A 19,316-nucleotide genomic window follows, 5' to 3' on the forward strand; every position below is an offset into this window, starting at 1 on the left:
CTCTTTGCCTTGATTAGAAAGCGCAAATCGGTCTTCAAGAAACTAAAAGCTACTAACTTTCGAGACGAGAGCCTATCTGTACAATTCAAGCGGCTGCGCAACCAGTGCAATAATTTGTATCGACACCTACAGAATCTATACTTTTCAGACCAGTGCCAGCGGTATGAACGGGAGCCTCGGCAGTTCTGGAAAGCCTTGAATATGATCACAAAGCGTTCCTCTCCGAAGCAAACGGTTACCATCCCACCTGAGCGATTGAACGACTATTTTCACTCGATTGTCACAGATTAGGAAGCGAATTACAAGCTCCCAATGGGACCTGCTAAATCCGACGACCTTACTACGTTTTCAGCCGTTACAGTAGCAGAGGTGAAGCTTCGGATCGGTGACCTCCAAAGTAATAAAGCCCCTGGACCGGACGGCATTCTTCCGTGTCTACTTAAAATATCAAAAGACGTAATTGCTCTATCACTTGCTATCTTATTCAACACTTCCCTCTCGTCTGGTCAATTTCCATCCTTGTTCAAAATTGCAAACATTACACCAATTCTGAAGTCAACTCAAGGCCCCCGCGACTGCCCTTCGAACTACCGCCCAGTGTCTTTAACATCTATCCTAGCCAAGCTCCTGGAGGGACTTGTGTTTTCTCGTATACATCTTTTTTTTAATGATCGTTGCCCATTCCATGTGGACCAGTTTGGCTTTCGGAAGCACCGTTCTACCGGACAGCTTCTCACCAAGGTTACGAACGACTGGCTTGTCTCGCGCGACGCTGGACTGCATACGGCGGTTGTCTGTATTGATTTGAAAAAAGCGTTCGATATGGTGAAGCATCAGCAGCTTCTTCTTGCTCTCGCAGCTGTCGGTATTTCGGGAGCGGCCCTGGCCTGGTTCCGATCATACCTTTGTGCCAGACAACAGCGGGTGGTTACCCACACTGGAACATCTCCGTTGGTGGCAATCACTAGTGGCGTGCCACAGGGCACCATTCTGGGTCCGGTTCTTTTTAACATTTATGTACGGAAGCTCCCATTGACAGCAGAGGCCTTTTCTTGCAAGCTCCCGATGTTCGCTGACGACATGACGTTGTATGCCAGCAGACGCACACAAGCTGAGGCCGTCGCTACCGTTACTGATTCGTTATCTGCAATTTCTGTGGATCTAGACGAGCTTGGGCTGCGCATTAATACAACAAAGACTGTAACTTTGATGATTTCTAAGTCTTCTCAACCCCTCTCAACTCCAATCGTTTTTAACCAACAGCCTCTGACTCAAGTGTCTAGCACGAGAATCCTGGGAGTCATTGTAGACAGTGATGTTTCTTGGTCTGGTCACATAGACTTTATCGTTAGGAAGACTTGCACGAAAATTGGCGCTCTTCGACGGTGTTTTCGGCAACTAAGTTTGAAGGCAACACGGCAGTTTATCCTCTCTGTTATCCTGCCTGACTTATTATACTGCTGCTCTTGCTTTGCAATGAAACTATCCGCCAAGGACCGACAGCGACTCTCGTCCGTTTATCGTCGTTCTGTACGCGCTGCTTGTGGCTCGAAACTACAAGATGACGTCATGCCGCTGTTAGCTAGATTGTCGATTGATCCGTTTGAACATTACCTTATTCGTAGCATTGCTAAATTTATCCATGTTTATCATGTCGTTTTCCCTCTCCCAAATCTGACGGACCTTTTCCCTCAAGTTTCAACCGGCCCTAGGACAACAAGAAGCTCTTTTAATGCTGCTATTGCAATATCTAAATTCCGGACGACTGACGGTGTCAATTCCTTTTCAAATCGTGCTGCCCTGTTCTTTAATTCTTTGCCTGTGGAGTGGCGCACCCAGCACCGCACTACATTTGCTAAGCACCTTCAGACCATGCTAAAAGACGCAGCGTCTTTTCAGAAGTATTTTGATCTTCTTTTCAGCAAACTCCCTCATTGATCTGCACCGCCTGTATTGTATAACTGTGTTTACTGCGTTCCTAGTTTAAATTCGTTTTTAAAAACATCTCTTTAATTCTTGCCTTATCCCATTATGACCATGCTTAAAGACGCAGCGTCTTTTCAGAAGTATTTTGATCTTCTTTTCAGCAAACGGCCTCATTGATCTGCATCGCTTGTATTGTATACCTGTGTTTACTGCTTACTGCTTACTGCTGCTTTATTGTTCCAAGTATCAGTTTAGTTTAGTTTAAATATCTCTTATTATTTTTATTATTTTTTCTCACCCCACACCCCTCTACTCTGTTATCGGCCCTCTTAAGAGTTGTGTTCATCACTGTTGAGGCTTCCAATGGAAAATAAAAGAATACTACTACTACTACTAATATACTTGTCCATCTTCGATCAGATCACGGGTGCGCATTGTAGCTGCTGTTGCTGCATTGCGTCGCGGGCGTTCAGGCAGTGGCGCAATTGTAGGCTCTAGCACTTCTGCAGTGGTTACTTCGCCTGATGAACACTCTAACGGATAGAGATGGCTTACCGGCCGGTTCATGGAACTCCCAGATGGCATACTTAGCGTCACTGATCGCACTTCGCCGTCTGTGCTTTGGTGTAGCTGCGCGATTCTTCCTATTTTCCAGCAGCTGCGCGGCCGATCAACATCCTTGATCAGAACAATGCAGTTGACACTTGGCTTGAAGTTATTGGAATTTCGTTGACTGTGTTGTTGTGGTCGTAGTGACTGCAAATACTCTGCCGACCACTTCTCCCAGAAAATGTTGAGACATTTCTGCTGCTGTTTCCACAGGTTGACGAGTTGTTGAGCATTACTGACATGTGTGATGTAGTCAGGGTCATCTGTAATGACAAAGTTAGGCTGACCAAGAGAACTTGCCCAGTTAAGAAATTGGCAGGCGTGAGAACATGATCGATTGTGAAGTCCTCACCAACGTATACCAGTGGTCTAGAATTGACAATTGCCTCAATTTCAATTAGCAAAGTTTCAAGTTGACAGCATGTAAGCTGTCCAGTTCCAATTGATTTCTTCAGAGATCGTTTCACAATACCAATCATGCGTTCGTAAACACCACCCATCCAAGGAGCTAACTCAGTGATGTATTTCCATTTAATACCTTTGCCCGCAATGAATTCCATTACATCATTATGTTGAATTGACTCAAGCCAGAGAAGATCAATAACATTCTTAGACAGCTTGAATTGCTTGGCATTATCACTTACTATGTACTTCGGTGTACCTCTTCGTGAAATGAACCGTCTGAAACACATTAGGAATTGCTCAGTAGACATATTGCGAACTAATTCCATATGAATAGCTCTGGTAGTTAGGCAAGTGAGGATGCATACCCATACTTTAGCTGTTTCAGTTTCCATTTTCACATACATTGGCCCAAAGTAATCAAGACCAACAGATTCGAACACCCTCCCAGGGACAAGCCGTTCCTCAGGCAAAGGTGCAAATTGTGGTGTTGCAAATGGCTTTCCATGATGGCGTTTACACAAAAGACATTCCTTAATCACCCGTCTAACCATTGCTCGACCTTTAGGCACCCAGTAATTCCGTCTCAATTCAGCCAATGTCTGACTAACACCCGAATGTTTAAGTGAGATGTGCTGTTCCATTACAATTAACCTCGTTAAGTGTGAACCATAAGCTAGCAATAGAGGAAATTTACTTTCGAATGGTAGGTGAGAATACTCCAGTCTACCCTTACATCGGATTAAACCATTATCAAGAAAGAGATCCAAAGCATCGACGAGCTGATGTCGCTTGCCTTGTTCTATTGCCTTGATTTCATTTCCAAAGTGCTGAGCTTGATGATACCGAATGATAGCTACTCTTGACATTGCGATTTCTTCAGCTGTGAGATTCGTTTCACTTTCCGACTTTTCGTGTTTGAGTTTCCGTATGAATCGTTGTACCCATGCATTCACTCTCACAAGCTTAGAAAACGAGGAGAACTTCTCACAGGTGACTACCTCATTGTGTTCATTGCTAACAAAGGCCGATTCGAGAGAGGGACCTTCGTCCGCATTTTCCTCACAAATTGGCATTTCACTTCCCGTAGCTTGCATTGCTGGAATCATACTTTCTGGATAGGAACCAGCCTTCAACCACGTTGGACCCTCCCACCACAAGGTGTTCTGCTGTAAACTCGTTGCATTAGCTCCTCGAGAAACAATATCAGCTGGATTTTCTTTCCCAGAAACATGACCGTACATGACATTATTCACCTCGTGAATGGTTTTAATTCTTCTCGCAATAAATTGCGGCCGCTGTTGATTTCCCGTTACCCATGCTAGTGCACATTTTGAGTCGGTCCATATGTGCGTCTCCTCCTGCAGCTCTTCGTACAGGAGCTTGAGAGCACGCTTGCTCGTCTGGATAGCCGTCGGCAATCTTGTGTCGCCCATTTTCACAACTCAAGCCCCAAGGGGCGAGTCAACCAGGAGCAAGGCTCGGTTGGGGGCAGTGGCGAGGAGCTAGGAAGCAGGGCGAACAGCGTAAACGGCGGCTGCACAGCCGTTGGCGGAAGGATAGGACAAACGGCACACTGTATGCAGAGTTTAAACAAGCACGTAGCACTGCTCGGAACGCGTATCGGCGCAAGCGAAACGAGTACTTCTCCCGTCAGTGCGAAGAAAATGTGGCCAACCCTAGGAAGTCTTGGGCCATTCTAAATGCAGTCACTGGGCGTTCACGTCGCCGCCAAGATCCTAGTTGTAGCATCAGCGAGGTGGCCGACACGTTCCACTACATTGTCACCGATCCCAACCGTCCTGAACAACTCTGTACCCCGCACGGTCCCGCTGGACCCGTCTCCTTGACCGAACTTGATCCTGTGACTCCTGCTGACGTCCGACGTCTCCTTGAGAAGTTGGATGCGCGGAAAGCCACAGGTAGTGACGGCATACCGGGCTCTCTGCTACAGCAGTGTGCTGACTTGCTTTCATATTCTCTTGCTGTGCTGTTCTGCACCTCGCTGAGGACTGGAACCATTCCATCCGCATTTAAATTGGCGTCTGTCGTGCCACTGTACAAGGCCGGTGACCCATCAGTCCCCACCAACTATAGGCCTGTATCCCTTCTCCCAATAGTGTCCAAGTTGCTGGAGAGGGTAGTGCAACACCAGTTAGTTCGTCATTTGGACTTGACCCAGGCATTACCCGAAACACAATTTGCCTTCCGCAAGAAATGTTCCACGGAAGACGCCCTCTGTGTGCTGACTGATAATCTGCAGAAGGCGAGAGACAGTGGCAAGACCACAGGGCTGTGCCTATTAGACATGTCGAAGGCTTTTGATAAAGTGCACCACGACAAGTTAATTCAAGACCTCCTTGCGGTTGGAATTTCTGGAAAAGCCCTTAGTTGGTTCGTCGACTACTTGTCCGGCCGCAAGCAGCAGATCCTCATCTCGCCTTCAACCAGCCCTGCTCTGGCTTGCACCTGCGGAGTGCCCCAAGGCTCTGTTCTCGGCCCTGTCCTCTTCAGTATATACACACGCGATGTCCCTTTGGTTTCCTCGCCTGTGCCAAGTGTACAATTTGCAGACGACATAGCCCTGTACGACTCCCAGGCCTCAGCGGCGGAAGCGTCCAGAACCCTCACCACAGCGGCAACTGCTCTGGCCGGTTGGCTGAAGTCCCGAGGCCTTATCTTGAACGCCACCAAGAGCCAGGTTCTGACTATCTCTCCCCAGCAGCATGTACAGGAAGTAACAGTCAAAAGCGGCGACTGTCTCCTCCCCTCAGCGTCTTCTGCGCGCTACCTCGGCGTTCACCTTGACAATCGCCTAGATTGGGACACCCATGTAAACTATGTGGTCACCAAGGTTGCCAAGAAAATTGGCGCCTTGTGGCGGGCACGCCGAAGCCTATCAAGACGCTCTCGTCAGGTGTATGTGAAGGCGGTCATAATGCCCGACCTGCTTTATGGCTCCTGCTGTTTTTCAGCCGCAATGCGAGAGGGTCAACTGAAACGACTGCAAACCACGCAAAACAGAGCCATCCGCTGTATCGATGGCAACCCGCCCCGGACAGCCATGCAGCCGCTGCTCACTGCTCACTCCCTGTACCGTGTCAGCGAGCTCTACAGGCAGAAAATATTGATCACCATCTGGCGGTGCATCAACGCCCGCACCAGCCCTGTGCTCGCCCAGCTTCTGACCCCGGCACAAGGCACCCCTACCCGCCATCAGCAGTCAAATGGCCTACTAAGCCAGGCAAACCGTAGCCGCCGCGGTCAGCGGAGATTTTCTGTTGCTGGTGCTCTGCTGTGGAACGCTCTCCCTGGTGAGGTCCGCACAATTACCCGGCTACCTGAGTTTAAGCATGCATGTGTACCATACGCCTGTAGGGAGTAGTTCGAGTTGCTGCTGATTGCTCTGCTCTCCCTCCCCGTGCAGTTCAGTAACCCGCACATAGTATCACAGATACATCGTATTCTCTCTCTCCCCCCGTTTACCCGCAGTTATTAGTATCCTATTCTCTTACTATGTGCTTCCATAGCTTTTACTATGTTCTTCCATAGCCACTTCTAGGCTAAGCCTTCGCCGTCATTTTATTGGGTCGTCATCCCGTTTGAATGTGCGAAGTGAAATAAAAACCAACCAACCAACCAGGTTTCGGCACCATGTCACTAACCGGCACAAACCCGCAAGTGCACAGTTAGGAGATGAGTTGATAACTGATTTATTTGCTCTGACTGAAAGAGAATTTATACCATAAGTGAACGTGGCAGTGCAACATCGTACGGAGCACGCGCACTTCATTATTTTGGGAGAGCAGTATGCAGCAGTTGGGAAAAATGCGAGCTCTGGCATGGCTGTGTAAACCTAGAGGGTCTGAGGCTACAAACTGTGCATGTGGCAGAACTTGCCGTACAGAGTTCACAGTGCAATATTTACCGTATAAACTAAGAGAAAGCTACAGATTGCTGCAGTGCCGAAACATGAACTAAAACATGTAAAATAGCAAAATTAAACTATCTCGCTTCGCGACAAAAGCTAACCGTCAGTCAAAAGGGCCTAAGCCTGATGCAGAAGGTGTTGAACTAACGCGCAAGGAACATGAGAAGAAAGTTAAGGGCACTCCAAGAGCATGTGCGCTTATAAGATATACAAGAGCAGTCAAGCCACGCCCACCGCTCTACCAAGTCAACTTCACCTCACTACCGGTAGTTGTAATGAATATTCCCGGTTCTTGCCAATTCCGCACGTGAGTAATTTCGATAAGTGAGGTTCTATGTGGCATGCTGTTACGCTAAGTGACCTGGTTGACGAGACGCGACTGTCTTCTGGCACTTCTTCTCAGCTATTAGGGAGGTTCTGCTATACGTGAAACGTAGAGAAATCACGTAGAGAGCAGGTGTCTGGGTTAGAGTCTACGGCTTCGGGTGTTTTGGCTCCAGATTTCTACGCGGAGATGGGGTTCTCTACGTTGTGGCACACGCAGAGAAAATGCGTACGGATTTGCTGGGTATCGATCAACTGCATGCAGAAAACTGCCAAATATGGAAGGGGAAATTCCCAGTACACATTCCACGTGACTTCTCTAGGTGAAACGTATACGCGTAGAGCAGAACAGCATTTCTTTACGTTACGGGAACGCGAAGAAAGTTCGCGTGATTCTTTGCGTCGCGTTCCCAAAACGTAGAGCAGAACCTCCCTATTGGCTTCTTATTCTGTGCTTCTCACGCTGCACCTCCTTAAAACAGAAACTGGGTTCTACAAAAGACTGGGCTTAGAGATAATACGCTATACGGTGTTGTACGATGTTGTACGGTAAAATGATGTCGTATAGCATGTCGTACAACAATACGATGAAAGTGTAGGCTATCGTCCCGTACTGCTAGTGGCCTACAATGGCCTACGTTCTGTTAGTTCCTAAGCCATATTGTCTTGCTACTAGCCTACAGCACTCTACCTTCTGTTGGGCCTGTATTTACCGTGGCCATGGTGGTGTCAACTGCCGTTTACAGAAAGAGGACTAAGGACGAGTCTGACCGCGCTACAGTCGAGCGGGTGTTGGACCCGCGCACTGTCCGAATACTTCATCGACTGCAGAATAAAGGCATCTTCGCCAAGGTTAATGGCTGCATTAACACTGGCAAAGAGGCCAACGTGTACAATTCTGCTAGTAGTCCATCAGCCAAGAACTCAGAAGTCGTCAAATTCAAGCACCCTGTTGCACTTAGAAATCGAATACTTGATTTTGGCCTCAATGGGGAGTTTAGGTACCCTGTACACCGAATCCGCAAATAAAAAGAGTAAACGACTTGCACGCTCTGCAGGGGGAAGCCGACAAAGTGACCATTTTTGGCATTTCATCGACAGCCATTGTTGTGACCTAAACCCAATCTCCAATCAGTGCCATGCGCGTTTCAGGAATGAACTTTCAGATTTTTGTGAATTACGAGAAAAATCTTGCAAATCGAGAAGATTTGCAGTGTAAACCATTGCAGTTTCCGTTTTACACGTGTGCCTGGATTCAAATTACAATAAAATTGTTGTTCGCCTACTTGTAGGGTGTTGTTCCATTACACATCTCTTTCACTGTTCTATTTTAATTGAGCATCCGAATACATACCTTCAGGAAGATTACAATGAGCTAGTATTGAACATCATCCACCTTCGGGTTGCCGAAGTATGCACCCCGAGTCATGTCAAGCAGGTTTGAAGCGTAGTTTTTACTGTTTGGCAAAAGTGATCTACGCTTCCACCCTGAATGGAATCACCCCGGGAAGGTCCTGATCCCTGGAAAAATAAGGAACGTGGAGAGCTAAAAGTAAGGAATCTGCGGCGATGGATGTTGTACATCGAGTGAATGCCCTGCAGTTCTCTTCTCCATTACGACCAACTAGCAAACGCCATGGCTCTGGATGCTGACAGCAAACAGTTGAAATAAAGGCAAGGCTGCTTTGAACATGTTGCAACCAGGTAGTGGCACAGTTACAGTTGTATTACTTCGAAGTACTATCTACCACACTCGAGATCACCCAAAGAATAAAGCGATTGAATTCAAAATCCAAAAAATTGTTGGGGATCGTCTGAAGGATATTCAAGCGAGGTACAGTCGGGCTTGATGACTGATCAAAGCCCTCGGGCTGGTCCCTTGGGCTTTGATCAGCCATCAATCCCTCTGTACCTCGCTTGATTATCTACTTGATACCATTGTAGTTGCAAACACGTAACTACAACAATTGCAGTACAATAGTCATGTAGTTTTTTGAATTAGTTATTTGAAAATGGTGAGAATCTTCATCTTCTTCCCGGTGCGCATGTACACATATTTTTTGAATCTGTACGTGCTCCAAGTCAACTCACCTCTGCTCAAATCGACGGCGATTTATTTCGCGATTTTAGGTCGATCGCCACGGAAAACCACACCAAACGTTGACAAAACTCCACGTTTTTCACTGAAGACGCATTGGATGTCCTGATAAAACGGATGGAAAACCTCGTAATGGCTGATGAAGAAGAAGAAATTTGTCGAACTTCCAAGGCGCACTGCAAAAGGAGTGCAAGAGTTTCGCCAGGGAAAGTAGGCAGGTCGGATTCAGTGATGCTTTTGCTGTCGATTGATGTCAGTTCCAGGTGTTCGATTTGTAAGTGCAACGGGGGACTCACTTTGGCACCACTGGCTGATGGACTATAGTGACAATGGTGACCGGGCCATCATGGTCTATAAGACATCTATTTTGGCATTTAAGGACGGCTCCAAATATGTTACCGGAGACTTCAGGTTTCGACGCGGCTTTTGCAAGACCAACCCCGCAAAACGGTGAAGATGTGGGCTGAGAAAGAGCTGAGAAATCTTCTGAGAATGAGACAGGCGGGCATTCCTTGTCCTGAGCCTATTCTTGTGAGGAACCATGTCCTAGTCATGGAGTTCCTTGGCGTGTATGGCTGGCCCTCTCCGCGCCTGAAGGACGCTAAAGATGTGTCAGAAAGAGGGTGGAGTTCGCTCTACCAGGAATGCATCGAGCTTATGAGGAAAATGTTGCATAAGTGTCGCCTCATCCATGCCGATTTGAGCGAGTTGAAAATGCTGTATCACCAGGGTCAATTCATCATTCATGTGTCTCAGTCGGTGGAGCACGACCATCCTCAGGCTATGGTGTTCTTGCGCATGGACTGTGTCAATGTCACAGATTTCTTTGTGAAGAAGGAAGTATGCTCTATGTCACATAAAGAACTTTTTAATTTCATGACGGACCCGTCCATAAACGAGGATAACATGGCGGCCTATTTAGACATGGCCGAGGAAGAAGCTACTCAGTACGCAGAGAAGGGAAGAAGGCGGCCAGACTGCAAAGCATCAGGTTGACGAAGAATTCTTCAAGTATTCATTCCACGAATATTGGATCAAGTACCCAACAATTACATGGAGCGTGACCTCTAGAAGAATGATTTTATTTGGTCGTCGCTCACTATTCGTAATCTTGAAATGGAAATCAGCAAGATAATCACGATGATGGAAAACATATCTGAGAAAAGTAGTGAGACTGATGATTTGACGACGATAGGCTAGTGACTCTAGGGAGCATTTAGAATTTAAGGGGGTAGCCTTGCTTTGGCACGTTTCCACCACGCATAGCCACCCTTTCTTTCTTTGCCAAGCATTGTGTATCCGAGCGTTGACAAGTATGACATTGTGTCCTTGGCGGCTCTTAATGACCGGTGGTACAGGTTGCGCGAGAGTTTGTATGCAGCTCGTAAGGAATCGTTGAGTGGCTCCTTTCGGTGGAGCACATAGAGGCGGTTAGTTCGCTGACGTTGTGTCTTTAGTTTTTTTGTGAACCATGGTTGTTTCGACTGGGTGTTTTTCCGGCGTGTGATGGTCGTTGCTGCCTGAATTCACGGCCTGGTCTAGCAGTGTAGAATAGGCCATGCATCTGAAACTGATGTGCACCTTTGTGCCCTGCATGCATTCGGTCAATGCTGCTTGCATCTGTCCCGCTAGCATTAAATCTAGGGCTCAAACGGTCACGGTTTTACCTCTGACGGTTAACTGCTAAGCTAACGGTCGGTTAACCGGTTATAACCTTTAAGCCACGGCAATCCTGCGGACTCTTTTTTAACCGTATATTTCACTATACTCATTCAAAAAATGTACCCTATTCAGTACAACGCACACTTGTACATTCTCTTGCATGCTCATTCATACATACTCTCACACCAAGAGACCAGATATGACCGAGTTGACAGCCCAGAAATTGCGTACGCGTGCGACAGCCCGCGAAAGTGCACACTTTGCAACGACCTGATACTCGAAAATTGACTGAAAAGTTACTGCGTAACCGTTATCTTTATCGGTTAACCGTTAATTCTTCGTAACCGGTCTGCAACCGGTTAATCGGACTAATCGTTTGAGCCCTAATTAAAGCCCTCGTTCCCACACTGCAGTATTAGTGACTGGAATTTCTCCCCGCCGCTCTTCTGCCCCAGCCTCCCCACAGCAAGGGAATACAAGCATTCAAACACTAATGTTTATCGCCATCTGCGAAGCACAAACTGGCTCTGGGCAGTCGACTCGCTATGATGATGCTCTCGTCGTTCTCCTCTATCCCTATCTATGCACCACAACTGGCTCAGAGAACCGACTCGCCATGATCAGCCATGATGATGCTCCTCTCAGTAACAGCCCTTGTAATTTGTTAATAGTCTCACAGTTTCTCCCGCACACTCGCTGGTGTTAACCCTTCCTTTCTTTTCATTTTGCTGACTCGTACAGCTCTATCTTTTGTTTTTGGTGCGTGTTTTTGGCCGTGATGCCGAGACCTCAGGTCGGCAGAGCCATCAATGCCCCACCATCAGTGCTGCGTCTCGCTGCAGCCCCTGCTCAATAGTTGTCACGTTCGCCCTAGTCTCAGTATCTTTGTTTTTCTTTATTATTTTCGAGCTGGGAATGTGAACATAGTAAAAAAAAGAAAAAGAAAAAAAAAAGCAGGGAAAGGAAAATGATCAGCCTCAGCAGAATACCGACGAGTGTCAGTCTGCTGCAGACAGCAATCCCAGTAAGATGCGCTCAACACGAAGCGCCCTCCCCAAAACCAACATCCAGCTATGTCTGTTTTGCCAGAGATCCTCTGACAAACGCGTCAAAGGTAAAGTGGAAAAGCTTACGCAATGCCACACATTTGAGGCCGGGGAGAAAATCCCAGTCGCAGCAGTGGCGTACCAGGATCAGAGAATTCAGCTGCTGTTCCAGGAAGGTGGCCCGGATTGCATTGCAGCTGAGTTTCTGTACCACCACTCGTGCTACCGCAACTACACGCATGGGAAAACGGTTGCGAACACAAGTGCCGGAAAGGGCCCGACTATTTCCCTCCGGGAAACGTTCCAGCAGTTCTGTCTGTCATTGGCAAGCGCTTTGCAGAGGCTGGCCTCAAGTATTCATTGCACGAACATTGGATCAAGTACCCAACATGGAGCGTGACCTCTATCATCCGGACCGTGACAGTATAGAAACGCTTGCATATCAAACCGTGACTGGCTTGAGCGGCCTATCTTTTAGGCAAGACCGAGGAAAAAGCTACTCAGTTCCCAGAGAAGTGAAGAAGCCGGGGAACAGGATCAGGTTGACGAAGAAGTCTTCAAGCAAGTATTCATTGCACGAACATTGGATCAAGTACCCAACATGGAGCGTGACCTCTATCATCCGGACCGTGACAGTATAGAAACGCTTGCATATCAAACCGTGACTGGCTTGAGCGGCCTATTTTTTAGGCAAGGCCAAGGAAAAAGCTACGCAGTTCCCAGAGAAGTAAAGAAGCCGAGGGAACAGGATCAAGTTGACGAAGAAGTCTTCAAGCAAGTATTCATTGCACGAACATTGGATCAAGTACCCAACATGGAGCGTGACCTCTATCATCCGGACCGTGACAGTCTAGACACGTTTGCATATCAAATCGTGACTGCCTTGAAGTCGGACCTGTCGAGAGCTGTTGAGAGTTACGGTAGCAGCAGATCTGCCAGTGATGGTGACTCGGATAGTGAGGAGGATGACAATGACATCGACAGCCACAGACAGGGAGCAACTCTAACAGCGAAGATGATGACCGACCCAAAGCTAACCGTCAGTCAACAGGGCCTAAGCCTGATGCAGAAGGTGTTGAACTAACGCGCAAGGAACATGAGAAGAAAGTTAAGGGCACTCCAAGAGCATGTGCGCTTATAAGATATACAAGAGCAGTCAAGCCACGCCCACCGCTCTACCAAGTCCACTTCATCTCACTACCGGTAGTTGTAATGAATATTCCCGGTTCTTGCCAATTCCGCACGTGAGTAATTTCGATAAGTGAGGTTCTATGTGGCATGCTGTTACGCTAAGTGACCTGGTCGACGAGACGCGACTGTCTTCTGGCACTTCTTCTCAGCTATTGGCTTCTTATTCTGTGCTTCTCACGTTGCACCTCCTTAAAACAGAAACTGGGTTCTACAAAAGACTGGGCTTAGAGATAATACGCTATACGGTGTTGTACGATGTTGTACGGTAAAATGATGTCGTATAGCATGTCGTACAACAATACGATGAAATTGTAGGCTATCGTCCCGACCCGCTAGTAGCCTACAATGCCCTACGTTCTGTTAGTTCCTAAGCCATTATTGTCTTGCTACTAGCCTACAGCACTCTACCTTCTGTTGGTCCTGTATTTACCGTGGCCATGGTGGTGTCAACTGCCGTTTACAGAAAGAGGACTAAGGACGAGTCTGACCGCGCTACAGTCGAGCGGGTGTTGGACCCGCGCACTGTCCGAATACTTCATCGACTGCAGAATAAAGGCATCTTCGCCAAGGTTAATGGCTGCATCAGCACTGGCAAAGAGGCCAACGTGTACAATTCTGCTAGTGACAATGGTGACCGGGCCATCATGGTCTATAAGACATCTATTTTGGCATTTAAGGACCGCTCCAAATATGTTACCGGAGACTTCAGGTTTCGACGCGGCTATTGCAAGACCAACCCCGCAAAACGGTGAAGATGTGGGCTGAGAAGGAGCTGAGAAATCTTCTGAGAATGAGACAGGCGGGCATTCCTTGTCCTGAGCCTATTCTTGTGAGGAACCATGTCCTAGTCATGGAGTTCCTTGGCGTGAATGGCTGGCCCTCTCCGCGCCTGAAGGACGCTAAAGATGTGTCAGAAAGAGGGTGGAGTTCGCTCTACCAGGAATGCATCGAGCTTATGAGGGAAATGTACCATAAGTGTCGCCTCATCCATGCCGATTTGAGCGAGGTCAAGATGCTGTATCACCAGGGTCAACTATTCATCATTGATGTGTCTCAGTCGGTGGAGCACGACCATCCTCAGGCTATGGTGTTCTTGCGCATGGACTGTGTCAATGTCACAGATTTCTTTGTGAAGAAGGAAGTATGCTGTATGTCATACAAAGAACTTTTTAATTTCATGACGGACCTGTCCATAAACGAGGATAACATGGCGGCCTATTTAGACATTACCGAGGAAGAAGCTACTCAGTACGCAGAGAAGGGCAGAAGGCGGCCAGACTGCAAAGCATCAGGTTGACGAAGAATTCTTCAAGTATTCATTCCACGAATATTGGATCAAGTACCCAACAATTACATGGAGCGTGACCTCTAGAAGAATGATTTTATTTGGTCGTCGCTCACTATTCGTAATCTTGAAATGGAAATCAGCAAGATAATCACGATGATGGAAAACATATCTGAGAAAAGTAGTGAGACTGATGATTTGACGACGATAGGCTAGTGACTCTAGGGAGCATTTAGAATTTAAGGGGGCAGCCTTGCTTTGGCACGTTTCCACCACGCATAGCCACCCTTTCTTTCTTTGCCAAGCATTGTGTATCCGAGCGTTGACAAGTATGACATTGTGTCCTTGGCGGCTCTTAATGACCGGTGGTACAGGTTGCGCGAGAGTTTGTATGCAGCTCGCAAGGAATCGTTGAGTGGCTCCTTTCGGTGGAGCACATAGAGGCGGTTAGTTCGCTGACGTTGTGTCTTGAGTTTTTTTTGTGAACCATGGTTGTTTCGAATGGGTGTTTTTTCGGCGTGTGATGGTCGGTGCTGCCTGAATTGAATTGCCTGGTCTATCAGTGTAGAATAGGCCATGCATCTGAAACTGATGTGCACCTTGGTGCCCTGAATGCATTAAGTCAATGCTGCTTGCATCTGTCCCGCTGGCATTAAAGCCCTCGTTCCCACACTGCAGTATTAGTGACTGGAACTCCCTCCCTGCCGCTCTTCTGTCCCAGCCTCCCCACAGCAAGGGAATACAAGCATTCAAAACTAATGTTTATCGCCATCTGCGAAGCACAAACTGGCTCTGGGCAGTCGACTCGCTATGATGATGCTCTCGTCGTTCTCCTCTATCCCTATCTATGCACCACAACTGGCTCAGACAACCGACTCGCCATGATCAGCCATGATGATGCTCCTCTCAGTAACAGCCCTTGTTATTTGTTAATAGTCTCACAGTTTCTCCCGCACACTCGCTGGTGTTAACCCTTCCTTTCTTTTCATTTTGCTGACTCGTACAGCCCTATCTTTTGTTTTTGATGCGTGTTTTTGGCCGTGATGCCGAGACCTCAGGTCGGCAGAGCAATCAATGCCCCACCATCACTGCTGCGTCTCGCTGCAGCCCCTGCTCAATAGTTGTCACGTTCGCCCTAGTCTCAGTATCATTGTCTTTCTTTATTATTTTCGAGCTGGGAATGTGAACATAGTAAAAAAGAAAAGAAAAGAAAGCAGGGAAAGGAAAATGATCAGCCTCAGCAGAATACCGACGGGTGTGAGTCTGCTGCAGACAGCAATCCCAGTAAGAGGCGCTCAACACGAAGCGCCCTCCCCAAAACCAACATCCAGCTATGTCTGTTTTGCCAGAGATCCTCTGACAAACGCGTCAAAGGTAAAGTGGAAAAGCTTACGCAATGCCAAACATTTGAGGCCGGGGAGAAAATCCTAGTCGCAGCAGTGGCGTACCAGGATCAGAGAATTCAGCTGCTGTTCCAGGAAGGTGGCCCGGATTACATTGCAGCTGAGTTTCTGTACCACCACTCGTGCTACCGCAACTACACGCATGGGAAAACGGTTGCGAACACAAGTGCCGGAAAGGGCGCGACTATTTCCCTCTGGGAAACGTTCCAGCAGTTTCTGTCTGACATTGGCAAGCGCTTTGCAGAAGCTGGCCTCAACTTGGCTCAAGTATTCATTGCACGAACATTGGATCAAGTACCCAACATGGAGCGTGACCTCTATCATCCGGACCGTGACAGTATAGAAACGCTTGCATATCAAACCGTGACTGGCTTGAGCGGCCTATCTTTTAGGCAAGGCCGGGGAAAAAGCTACGCAGTTCCCAGAGAAGTGAAGAAGCCGGGGAACAGGATCAGGTTGACGAAGAAGTCTTCAAGCAAGTATTCATTGCACGAACATTGGATCAAGTACCCCACATGGAGCGTGACCTCTATCATTCGGACCGTGACAGTCTAGACACGCTTGCATATCAAACCGTGACAGGCTTGAGCGGCCTATTTTTTAGGAAAGGCCGAGGAAAAAGCTACTCAGTACCCAGAGAAGTGAAGAAGGCGGGGAACAGGATCAAGTTGACGCTTGCATATCAAACCGTGACTGGCTTGAGCGGCCTATCTTTTAGGCAAGGCCGGGGAAAAAGCTACGAAGTTCCCAGAGAAGTGAAGAAGCCGGGGAACAGGATCAGGTTGACGAAGAAGTCTTCAAGCAAGTATTCATTGCACGAACATTGGACCAAGTACCCAACATGGAGCGTGACCTCTATCATCCGGACCGTGACAGTCTAGACACGTTTGCATATCAAATCGTGACTGCCTTGAAGTCGGACCTGTCGAGAGCTGTTGAGAGTTACGGTAGCAGCAGATCTGCCGGTGATGGTGACTCGGATACTGAGGAGGATGACAATGACAACGACAGCCAGACAGGGAGCAACTGTAACAGCGAAGATGATGACCGACCCAAAGCTAACCGTCAGTCAACAGGGCCTAAGCCTGATGCAGAAGGTGTTGAACTAACGCGCAAGGAACATGAGAAGAAAGTTAAGGGCACTCCAAGAGCATGTGCGAGCAGTCAAGCCACGCCCACCGCTCTACCAAGTCGATTTCACCTCACTACCGGTCAAGCCACGCCCACAGCTCTACCAAGTCCACTTCATCTCACTACCGGTAGTTGTCATGAATATTCCCGGTTCTTGCCAATTCCCCACGTGAGTAATTTCGATAAGTGAGGTTCTATGTGGCATGCTGTTACGCTAAGCGACCTGGTCGACGAGACGCGACTGTCTTCAGGCACTTCTTCTCAGCTATTGGCTTTTTATTCTGCGCTTCTCACGCTGCACCTCCTTAAAACAGAAACTGGGTTCTACAAAAGCTTAGAGATAATACGCTATACGGGGTTGTACGATGTTGTACGGTAAAATGATGTCGTATAGCATGTCGTACAACAATACGATGAAATTGTAGGCTATCGTCCCGTCCCGCTAGTAGCCTACAATGCCCTACATTCTGTTAGTTCCTAAGCCATAATTATAGTCTTGCTACTAGCCTACAGCACTCTACCTTCTGTCTGTCCTGTATTTACCGTGGCCATGGTGGTGTCAACTGCCGTTTACAGAAAGAGGACTAAGGACGAGTCTGATCACGCTACAGTCGAGCGGGTGTTGGACCCGCGCACTGTCCGAATACTTCATCGACTGCAGAATAAAGGCATCTTCACCAAGGTTAATGGCTGCATTAGCACTGGCAAAGAGGCCAACGTGTACAATTCTGCTAGTGACAATGGTGACCGGGCCATCATGGTCTATAAGACATCTATTTTGGCATTTAAGGGCCGCTCCAAATATGTTACTGGAGACTTCAGGTTTCGACGCGGCTATTGCAAGACCAACCCCGCAAAACGGTGAAGATGTGGGCTGAGAAGGAGCTGAGAAATCTTCTGAGAATGAGACAGGCGGGCATTCCTTGTCCTGAGCCTATTCTTGTGAGGAACCATGTCCTAGTCATGGAGTTCCTTGGCATGAATGGCTGGCCCTCTCCGCGCCTGAAGGACGCTAAAGATGTGTCAGAAAGAGGGTGGAGTTCGCTCTACCAGGAATGCATCGAGCTTATGAGGGAAATGTACCATAAGTGTCGCCTCATCCATGCCGATTTGAGCGAGTTCAAGATGCTGTATCACCAGGGTCAACTATTCATCATTGATGTGTCTCAGTCGGTGGAGCACGACCAATCTCAGGCTATGGTGTTCTTGCGCATGGACTGTGTCAATGTCACAGATTTCTTTGTGAAGAAGGAAGTATGCTGTATGTCATACAAAGAACTTTTTAATTTCATGACGGACCTGTCCATAAACGAGGATAACATGGCGGCCTATTTAGACATGGCCGAGGAAGAAGCTACTCAGTACGCAGAGAAGGGCAGAAGGCGGCCAGACTGCAAAGCATCAGGTTGACGAAGAATTCTTCAAGTATTCATTCCACGAATATTGGATCAAGTACCCAACAATTTCATGGAGCGTGACCTCTAGAAGAATGATTGTATATGGTCGTCGCTCACTATTCGTAATCTTGAAATGGAAATCAGCAAGATAATCACGATGATGGAAAACATATCTGAGAAAAGTAGTGAGACTGATGATTTGACGACGATAGGCTAGTGACTCTAGGGAGCATTTAGAATTTAAGGGAGCAGCCTACCCAAAAATTTCATATGGCATTCAGTTGACCGTAACTTTGGTGTTTCTCAATGGATTTAAGTGAAATTTTGACCAAACACTCCTGCCACAATGCCACTGGCACTACCTGACTTCTTGACACGACTCAAACTTGCCAAAGTCACTAAATCAACGTCAACAACAATAATCAAGCCACATATCTGCAACGTCACGAGGGTGCTGGCAAAGGTCCTGCTGCACAGCGGCGGGCAAAGCCCGCCGCCGTGCAGCCCAATACGTGGCTCAAAAACGTGTTTTTTGGACTTGGAGCAAAAATGCAATTTTTTTACTTTTGAAGTGGTGGTGAGGCCTGGGCAGCTTGTCCGACCGTGGGTCTCGGAGTCAACCAGGGAGTAGTACAATACCATAATATGGTATGGTGGGAGCTTAGGAGATAAGGGATGGAGCCAGCATGATTCTTATTGAATCCAAACGACCACACCGTACAGATATATTCGATCACAGGTCTTACGAACCCTTTGTACAGGCGTAAGTTGCTGGGACATTATTGACAGAAGGTGCACTCGATATCTGAACTTCGAAGTTATTGAGGCGACATGTTTGCGGAAATCAAGGTTGTCGGTCAAGGTGATGCCAAGATGTTGCAGTTCAGAAACCACCGTTAATGGCTCATTGT

General features: G+C 47.7%; 3 protein-coding genes across 3 annotated transcripts; all 3 read left to right on the forward strand.

Annotated features, from left to right (window-relative positions):
- The first annotated feature begins 9,603 nt into the window (after positions 1 to 9,603).
- On the forward strand, positions 9,604 to 10,286 carry LOC135806971 (serine/threonine-protein kinase rio1-like). The gene is given in 2 exon segments (XM_065321108.1): positions 9,604 to 9,712; positions 9,715 to 10,286. Coding segments are annotated over 2 exon segments (681 nt in total).
- Positions 10,287 to 13,626: 3,340 nt separating this feature from the next.
- Positions 13,627 to 14,486, forward strand: LOC135807083 (serine/threonine-protein kinase rio1-like). The gene is given in 2 exon segments (XM_065321166.1): positions 13,627 to 13,918; positions 13,921 to 14,486. Coding segments are annotated over 2 exon segments (858 nt in total).
- Positions 14,487 to 17,558: 3,072 nt separating this feature from the next.
- Positions 17,559 to 18,418, forward strand: LOC135807199 (serine/threonine-protein kinase rio1-like). The gene is given in 2 exon segments (XM_065321229.1): positions 17,559 to 17,850; positions 17,853 to 18,418. Coding segments are annotated over 2 exon segments (858 nt in total).
- The last annotated feature ends 898 nt before the right edge of the window (positions 18,419 to 19,316 follow it).

This window comes from Sycon ciliatum, chromosome 1 (genome assembly GCF_964019385.1).
Source record: "Sycon ciliatum chromosome 1, ocSycCili1.1, whole genome shotgun sequence".
NCBI classification, from domain to species: domain Eukaryota; kingdom Metazoa; phylum Porifera; class Calcarea; order Leucosolenida; family Sycettidae; genus Sycon; species Sycon ciliatum.